We start from the raw sequence: 9938 nt of genomic DNA on the forward strand, positions 1-9938 counted from the left end.
ACTCACCTAAAGCAAACAGATTAACTAACAAAATGTTCGAACAAAAAATTGTACTAAAGACAAATTTATTAAATAAACCAAAATTGTGAAGAAAGGACACCTGAATATTTTTCTGTACATTATTTCAGTAAATATTTCGAATAAAAAGTTATTCGAAGAATTTAGTCGAAATTTTATACGAATAAAATTTTATTCGAAGAACTTATTCGAAGTGTTATTCGAATAATGCCCAATTTTATGTTCGAATAAAATAGTTATTCCTAAATATCGTAAATAATTTATTCAAAATTTTATTCGAAATGTTATTCGAATAATTCCCACCTCTGTTCCTATCCCCCTTGAACTTTTTCTAACTCGATTCGAAATCATCGGGCTGTGCGCCCGTGCCCGCCCGTCTTTGTGCGATCCCGACCCGAAACCAAAATTTCGGATACCCGCACACCCCTACACCTCAGTAAATAGGACCAGAAACAATGAACTCTCAGATAGATACGGTTTTGAGAGTTCTATCGGACAGTAAGCTCTCGGGGAGTATTTGGGTCTTGGAAAGTAAAAATTCTCAAAGTTACTCTCAAATGAACACAACGCTAGAGAGTATTCTCTAAAGTAACCCTTGCGAGAAACTTTCAAGTGGACGCAAGGCTCTAGGTCAGTAAAGAAATAGTGGTTCTTTCCATAAGAGAACTAGTACTAGAAATTTGTATGATGCGCCAAAAGGGTATTGGTTATACGAAATGTTTATGAATGTGATTAGTATGTGGAAGAATTGGGAGGAATGATTTTCATTTCGGGTAACGCGGCAGACTGCGACTTTGTTTACAGCGAAAAATTCGGATACGACGGCAATATTAAACGTTAGGCAGATAATGATATCACAGTGATATTATAAATGAAGTGTCTTACGTACGAATGACTTTAAAACCTACTTTTCACGAAATAATCTGTCTTTGCTGATGATCACTTATGACATTATTGTTAAGGCGACTATAAAATGAATAAAATAAGTAAATGGAGTTGCAACTGTCCTAGTCACTAACAAATGTGAGCGAACGTTAACCAGGCCGCCTGTTCCTAGGTGTGGGAAGACCCTCCTCGCCTATTTCGTAGAAGAGACCACTCGAGGTTGAGGACAATGGGCCGATTCTGATGTTTTGAGGTTACAACCGATGCATATAGACATATTAACGGGAATTACCGTGTCAAATTATTCCCTACACAAATTTCAATTCATGACAAAATTAATTAATAATAATAGAAAAAATTCACCAATAATTAATTTTCGTAAAGAAATTTAATTAGTTAGTAATGATATTATGAATTTGAATATAATAGGATGAATATACGATGCACACGATGCTCGTACGTATATCAAGTTCCGATTTAAATGATATCGTATTTCAAACGTTTCAATTGTTTTACAATTACGTGAAACATAAAATTTATAATATTTGATAACAACATGTCATTTTTCCGATACGACTGTTGAAGTAGTAAACAATGTCTGATAAGTAAAACTGTACAAAACTAATCATTATATGACAGACGTTAATGCATACTATGACAATAATGTATTTAGAACTTATCAAGTGTTTATGAAAAGTTTAAGAAGTAGAAAAAATAATGTGGGGAAGTTTTAGAAAAGCTAGTTTTTTTTGGTAGGTTTTGAGCATGTCGTGGGTATTGAGCAACTTTTTGAACAACTTGTTTCTTTGCATATTGTCCGTAATCCAATGTCCGTAGTATTCGCAAAAATTTGCCGGTACTGGAAATTGAATCCATTAGCGTACACCTGTGACGCACTCCTAGCTACCATTGACTTTATTTTACAAATCTGAATACATAAATGTCTTCTATGCATACCATAGTGACATGTCCCATTTGTTTGCGACTTCCATACATTCTAAAATATAAAATAACGTCTTTTAATGCATTTATTCGAAAAATAAATATTTTTTGCAGTAACTGCCTGTCACTTCACCGTGACTCACCATTGAGGACAATGATACTAACAAGGAATCCATTTCATTGATGACATTTATTGTTAAATGAGTTATAATACAGACGTTCGTAAATATCGTCCCGATTATCCAGTTGTGCACGCTGCTTTAGCTAGCAAATTTTCAAGCGTGAACTACTGCGAAAGAATCGGCAGATCGTGATAGTTCATGTGGCCGTGGCAGGCAAAATTGCTTTTTTGCAAATTATTCAAAATTGCGCAGACCACTTTGTATATAATGAGCTAAAGATTAGAATTCGGTTTGAACTGATTTATTATGCTCAGCTGTAGCTAATTGTAAGCGGTAGATAGTCAACACTGAACCATAACTCTAACAGTTAGAGGCTTATTTGTTGTAATGCGAATTTTTTGCGAATATCTCGGAAATTGAGGCCGACCGTGGATTGTAGGCAAAGAAGAAACTCGTTTAAAATGTCGATATTTACATCACATTTAAATAATCTCGAGGAGGAAATAACTTTTCTATAACTTTATCGAGAAAGTTTACTGACGGTAAGAAATTCCTAATGTATTTCAAGTTCTTAACCACACCAACTTGATAGCAATTGAATGGTGTTGTTATTAAGCAGAGAATTCGTGCATTCCTCGGAAATTTAGGTATAATTTGAAAACCTACAAAATTCTTGTGATAACCAAAAATATACATAGAGTATATTAAACAGTTTTGCATTTCTATTGAATAAAATGGGTTTTTATTGCAATTTTTAATTGTTCTTACAGAAACAAATTATTTTTGGTTATTTTCATAAAATAATTTTTGGCTGTTTTTATAAAAAAAAACAGAAATGCATATTATTGTACACTGTACTTTTCAGATAAACTTAGAAAAATAACGGCGAACTTAAGTTCAAGGAGCATTCATATATGTAGATACGTATGTACATACACATTATTTGACGTGTCACTTATCACATTATGCTTTTCAGTTCTTATATGATGCATTGATAATATCCGTCTATAATTGGGATACAACACATACTGTTACAATCTTGCATATTGCGCATTAAACATTTAAATTATTGTAATTTTGTAAAGGATACCATACAGCATTGTACTTGGGTTTATTTTGAGGTTTGAGGCCTCTATATTGAAAACATATCGTTCATTTTATTCTAAATAATTTTTATCTAATATCTTTTAGCATTGAATGGCGGCTTACTTTCTGTTGACAGCGCTACAAATTGTTATAGTGTATGGAAATCAAAATTGAAAATTTTTAAATAATGTCTAGAAATACTGAACGTGGCGGTTAGAAAAACTGCTTCACATAGCAATTTCAAAAAATTTACAATTAAGGAATTAATTACTTTATAAAGCATAGAATTTATGAATTTACTATGAAAACAATCATGAATGTACATTTTGGATGTAATACTCTGTAATATGATTTAGGCCATGTTTTTTATCCGAATATGTAATTTCACTTGATATTTCCAATCGCTGAGGCCAAAAGTCACGTTGATGTTTCACGGAAAAGGAACACTCTCTACGACGTTGGTCAACAATTATCAATGTTGTTACAATGAATTCTGTTGAAGGTGAAATCATGTGGCACACGTCGTTCTTCCGTCATGATATATAAGAAAAAAACGATAAGTATTGAAGCGTACATTTACAGCGAAGGTGAAATATTGGTACTGCAACGTGACGCTGAATATCGAGGAAACGGAAACATATGTCTATGTGACATATTGCGCTGCGCTAGGTTCTCGTGACTTCGTTCTATTGAAGTAGGTTAGTCGACGCTGGCAAATCACTACAAAGAGTAGGTTGTCTACCGCACTTTTCGAATCAGTGATAAAATCGGTGTCGACTGAAAGATCGACGTCGATCATTTCTGTGAAAACGTCCAGGAAAAGAACGCGAGCGATGTTGATAATAACAAGCGGTTAGTATGGAGCCCGGTAGACGTTCGGAATTCTTGCCAACATGAAAAAAGGACGAGTCTTCGTTTTAAATTGCACATAACGAAACATGGAGAGCTAACAAGAAATTTCAAATCGTTATCCTCCTAGAATATTCCAATGCATTTATATGCATATATGCAAAATTATATGCGTATAATTAAATTAAAATTACATGTCTGGCTCGTAAGGCACCAACAAAAAAACCAGCATTCGAAATTCTCGGTTAATGCTAATAATAAAATCTAGGAACATCCATTGTGTTACTGCAAAGTAATAATTTGACTCATGATAGTCTTTTGCGGATGAACTAAGGGAATCCGGCATCTTTATGAAAGGAAAAGGTTGTTGGAAATATCGATATCTATATTCAAGAGTTACTGAAATCGACGAGGACGTCATTTACCACTTCATAAATTTCCAGAAACGCCTCACTTCACATTAGGTTGAAATATTGAATACAGCTTGACAGCATGGCTTTAAACAATTATTTGTCACGACTCTGGGAAGTGATTGGTCGCTCTCTATTGTATAAAATCGATACATATTATGTGTACCGTAAATATGCAAGTTTAAGGTCATTTGATAGTAAAGTAAGAAATGAGAAAAGGAAATAAGGAAAGACAAAAGTAGGATACGTCGTAATGAATCTAACGTATCTATGTGAGACGATTGATATTTCCCCTGCATTTGAGCACAGAATTTAAGAATACTAGAAATAAAGTGAGAAAGACAAAAGTTAATCAGCTGTAACACTTTTTCGCAAGACAGTGGCGATTAAGTAGCTATTCATGGAGATTTCATCTCCTCATAATGAAAAAAATAGCACGTAGTGAAAGAACGTTTGACCCTGAATCTCATTGAGCTCAATTCTGTAGCCCATTGTACATACAGATCTACGCCCATCTGGAGATGAAGGATCATCTCTGAAAGTCATAACAAATAATTCAGACAAAGACAGATCAGGTACATAAAATTAATGTTTACAAGAAGACATTTGACGATGCGAATGCTGACATTCAAATGTTGGCGGATAACATTTACAAATAAAAAAAGGCAATTATTTACAATAAATAGAATCGGAAGGACCTGGATGCCGCTTCATTTGTTACAAATGTTTGTTTCCTCCGTTAATACATCTTTCAATATTAATAATTTATCTCTAAATGAGAACAAATAAATTATAATTCATGTAAATACTATTCTACATCATATATATTTTATTTTTATACTAGAAGATTATTTATTATTTTAATATGAATTTTATTATTACAGGGCACAAATTGAGATTATTCATTTCCACAGTTAATTTTTCCTTGATTCATTAACCCACGACGTCACATCATTTAGATTCAACATGGCCAGACAACCAGTCCTCCTTAATCATATCACTAGCTTTCTCCGCGATCATAATAGTAGGCGCATTCATATTTCCCCTAACAATCTTTGGCACAATCGAGGCATCTACGACCCTTAGACCATCGATTCCATAAACCTTCAGTCTCTCATTCACCACAGCCTCAGAGTCCGACTTTGGTCCCATCTTACAAGTTCCAACCGGGTGGTAAATAGTGTCTGTATGATGCATTATCACGCATTTCCAATAATCGTTCCGACCAAACTCAAACTCTTCACAACCAGGCAAAGGTTTATCAATCAATCTAAAGTCGTATTTTTTGAACGACTTTGTATCAAACAGTTTTAAAGCTATTTCCACACCTTCCGTTAACACGTCCAAATCTGGATTACTGGTAAAAAACCTGGGATTAATTAAGGGTGGTCCCCACATAGGATCACTTCCGTTCAATAATATAAATCCCCTACTTTTAGGCGATAATAATACTGGTAGAATATAAATAGCATTATAGTAAGACGATGGGTTGACACTATCGTCATATCCTTGTGAATCTGTTAAAAAATCTTCTCGACTAGCACTAAGGAAGAGGAATTGCATATCTGGTACTCCGTCTTCGTGCTCATAGGATGTTTGTGTGAAAGCACAGGACGTGAGGGTACCAGATAAAGGTCCCCTATGTGTCTCGCTATAATAGGAAATGTCTTTCACCATCATGGTGATATTCTTATTCGTGGAAGTAAAATTTAGTGCAAATACAACACCATTCGTTATTACATGATCTTGGAGGTTCCTTCCAACTGATAAATTACTAATTACTTCAATACCATATTTCTCTAATTCTTCTCCTGGTCCAATTCCCGAGAGCATAAGAATTTTTGGAGAATTAATGGATCCAGCTGAGAGAATCACCTCTTTTTTGGCAAAAACTGTGTTTAATTTAGTTCGGTTGTTTCCTGAAGTATATTCGACGCCTGTTACACGCCTTGTTTTGTTGTCTACAAGCAATTTCGTAACGTATGATTCAGTTCTAATCGTTAGATTCCTGCGTCTGCATCTGATGGGTTGTATGAATGCTTTGTTTGTGCTTTGACGTGTTCCATTAGCGGAGAATGTTTGTAGTTTCATCACACCTAATTGGTTATTTGCGTTGACATCTACGAGTTCGTAACCGAGTTCCTGCCATGCACTCAATATGATATCGCCGTTTATATCGTCGTACGGTAATCGTTGTACGGATTGGTAACCACCTTTTCTATGGTAATGTGGATTCTCTTCTACTATCTGGAGAAAATGAAAGTTTTACCTGGATGGCTCTCGGTATTGAGTGATGCAGATTCTGAGTTTAATACCTCTGGGTTCAAGTTATTTTCTGACTTAAGAAAGTAAGGTAGAACTTCTTCGTAGCTCCAGCCATAATTTCCTGCTTTTGCCCATCCGTCATAATCTCTTTTGTTACCACGGACGTACACCATGAAATTGATAGTACTGCTACCACCCATCACCTGTAAGTATGATAATAAATTTTTAAAATAGTCCAAATAGCAATGACATTGGCACTAGGAATACATATGTTTTAATTTATAAATTAAAGAGTTGAAATATTTCTACGTTTTATATAGATTCCTTGATTGTTTGCAAATTTCACAAGTATAACTATAATAATCTTGTTGTGTCTATTATATACAGGATATTTTGAATTATTTTGTGTAGATATGGAAATATTACATATACAGGATACTCATTTAAATGTGCCCACCTAATTATGTTTTCGAATTGTGGTGATGCAGAAAACATTTTTCGCCTGACACGAATCGTATCAAATGACAAATAATTGATGAAGATTGACGTCCAAATATTAAACTTTTTCTTTTAAATAATGATTGATTGTCCAGTTCATGAAAACAATTCAATTTCGAAATTATTATTCCAGAATGTCTATTGTATTAGAATATATGTATACATACTTTACCCCTTGGGATCAAACACGCTTTGCCCGCCTTGGATAGACAAGCGTATTGTTGCGGTTGTGTTTGATACATCCAATCGATATTGCTCCCTAATAACATAGGGGCGAAAGCCGGAACATCAGCTACCTTTGGCTCTTCTATACCAGCATCCAATAATAATATCTGAAGATATATATATAAAGTTTCGGAGGACTGTCATAAATTCTTATTTTGTAAATTTGGTTATTGTCCCGAAACATTTGGAAATATTTGCAGCTGAATCGGATCTCCCCATTTCCAGCAATCCTTATTCCTGAACGGGGGTCATTTATGATCTAGTTTTCAGTAGGCGAAAAACTTTCACATATGTGTTTCAAATAACGATTATACGAAACGGAATTGACCTGTAAGGTCATTTGGTAGATTCAATAGATATGGTAGGTATGTACGAGAATTAAATCTTCATGTCAGTTACTAAAACGTACCAAAGCATATCATACTATAAAATCGCAGTTTAGAAATCTAACAACGAAGTTGATGATATATTATCGAGTAATAATAGCGAATATAATTTTATGTTAATATAAATTAATATTAATATCCTCGGTAAGATTATAATTTATATATATGTTTTAGATGATCTAGCTTTCATTTCTTTCGACTCTTGTGCATTATGAAAAACGTAAATCTAGAAACAGATCCGCAGTTAGTAATGACACCAAATAATTAATTACAAATACCTTCCAATGGTTTACTTCGCTTAACCTGTTTGCAAGAACACATCCGGCTGATCCAGCTCCTACGATTACAAAATCGTACTCCTTTTCTGAAAAATTCATTTTGTTTAGATATCATTTTAGAAAAAATATATTTACAAATAATAATATTTATAGTTATATTCGCAGTTATTTTAAAATATATCAGCATACGTTCTCATATATCATGTTAGAATTTTTATATATACCAGTAGTATTCTATTGCATTCTGTTTCGGTCGGAACGTTACACTAACTGTCATACTGTTTCACTGCAAAATGCATTCATTTAAAAAATTTGACGACGAAATGTTTAAAACAAAGGGATGTTTTCAGAATATTTTATCAATACTATAGTGTTTATTAACAGCAGTTTGGTAGCAGCGCATATATGATACCGTGAAATATAGTTACTAAACGTACATACTTCTGACGATCGACATTTTAGTTCCACTAATATTTTTCGTTTTCAATGAAACAAATCTTCTCATACATCTTTTGAAACAATGAGATTATTTTTCAGTTTGAAATAATTGCAATTTTAATGTATCGAGTGTTCCGGTTTGGTATTGTATACCTTCGTGTTGTGCAGGTAAAAATATCATTTACTAAAATGTCCATAAATGTTTCATCACGAAATTATTACGAAAAGAAGAACATGTGGGCATTCTGAAATGTCAACTTCCTTTACTTAATGCAAATGTGATGTCCAGACTATTTAATTTTATTTCAAGTTTTCCACATACGCATCAAATTCTACATATGCGGTTTTGATTCTTCTATCCAATCCGTTTGGAGGACAAAACTTCTTTGTTGTAAATCGTTACTTTCAAAGTTAAGAAATATTGTCCCTCAAGCAGGCATTTTGGAAATTAGGGGATCGATTCTTCTCCGTTAATCTATTGTTTGAAGCTGCTCATATTGATCGTATTTACCGCACATCATATTTTTGTCGACGCAACGCTTTGTTCCAATATTTTCATGTATCATAATTGAATTATTTTCACCTGTATTTACCTGTGTCATAATGTGGACAGGTCTTGTCACTGGAATTACGGAATAGATTAGCGATGAGTGCCAGATAGAGAAGTGAGGATGGTTGACAGGATGACAGAGCAGAATCGATTGTGCATAGGGTAGATATATTTCGAGGTACCCAAGACATTTTCTTTAGAAACAATGATTTGTCGTTTGCGCTTCTCAAGCTTTGCGATGATTTGCTCGACTCTTGAAGAGATCTGTATAATTGAATAGACACATGAATACACATAATTATATAGCAGTACCTATAAGTGATATCGTTCTTTTTGAGTTTAATAAACATTACCTGCTTTATTTAATGCGTGACATAATTTAATCTAGTGACAATAATTTTAAAAAAACATTTTGAACAAAATAAAATTTTGTATAATACTTTTGGGTATCCTTGGCTACCCTACTAATAACGCTCCATTATATTATATTTATATTGTTATGGAATTACATTATGTTCATGTATTACAAATTCTTATTCTTGCATTGTTATAAATAATTGAAGTTATATGTGTTGTTTATTATATTACTGTTTTATATCAAACTATATTATTGATGATGATGACTTAATATATTGATTAAGCACAATCTAAGACTTGACTAATTGTAGAAGTCTTGCGAGGTTTTTGTTACGACTTTCGCTGATCATCAATGATCGAACGAGAATCGATAATATAGTTGGCTCATTATCATTTCTGTAAATGAACGTATGAATGTTATACAATGATCTCACAAATGTATTCAAACACTCACTCACAGAATTCTGCGGTGCATCTCTATTCGTTGAACACGTTATTATCACCAGTAAATGCTAAAAATCGGTGTAATATACAAGAACATTTAAAACCCAATATATGTAATACTAAGAACATTTAGAATATTCTACAGAACGAACAACAGTTCATTACAGACATTTTGTACTCTTGAG

The 9938-nt window shown here is 33.5% G+C and overlaps 1 protein-coding gene across 2 annotated transcripts in view; it reads right to left on the reverse strand.

Moving 5' to 3' along the window:
• Positions 1–9158, reverse strand: part of LOC122528597 (glucose dehydrogenase [FAD, quinone]-like) — a 25619-nt gene extending 16461 nt beyond the window's left edge. Inside the window, exons 1-5 of one of the 2 annotated variants that reach the window (XM_043653911.1) lie at positions 8996–9158; positions 7965–8050; positions 7243–7407; positions 6628–6780; positions 5204–6559 (exon numbers count right to left, since the gene is read on the reverse strand). In XM_043653911.1, the coding sequence (XP_043509846.1) occupies positions 5264–6559; positions 6628–6780; positions 7243–7407; positions 7965–8050; positions 8996–9143 (1848 nt within the window). In that variant the 5' untranslated portion in view covers positions 9144–9158 and the 3' untranslated portion in view covers positions 5204–5263. Of the gene's footprint in view, positions 1–5203; positions 6560–6627; positions 6781–7242; positions 7408–7964; positions 8051–8995 lie in introns of those variants that run through there. The other variant, XM_043653902.1, reaches the window with a different exon arrangement.
• Positions 9159–9938: the final 780 nt, after the last annotated feature.

Source organism: Frieseomelitta varia, unplaced genomic scaffold (genome assembly GCF_011392965.1).
Source record: "Frieseomelitta varia isolate USP_RPSP 00005682 unplaced genomic scaffold, Fvar_1.2 scaffold_120, whole genome shotgun sequence".
In the NCBI taxonomy this organism is placed as follows: domain Eukaryota; kingdom Metazoa; phylum Arthropoda; class Insecta; order Hymenoptera; family Apidae; genus Frieseomelitta; species Frieseomelitta varia.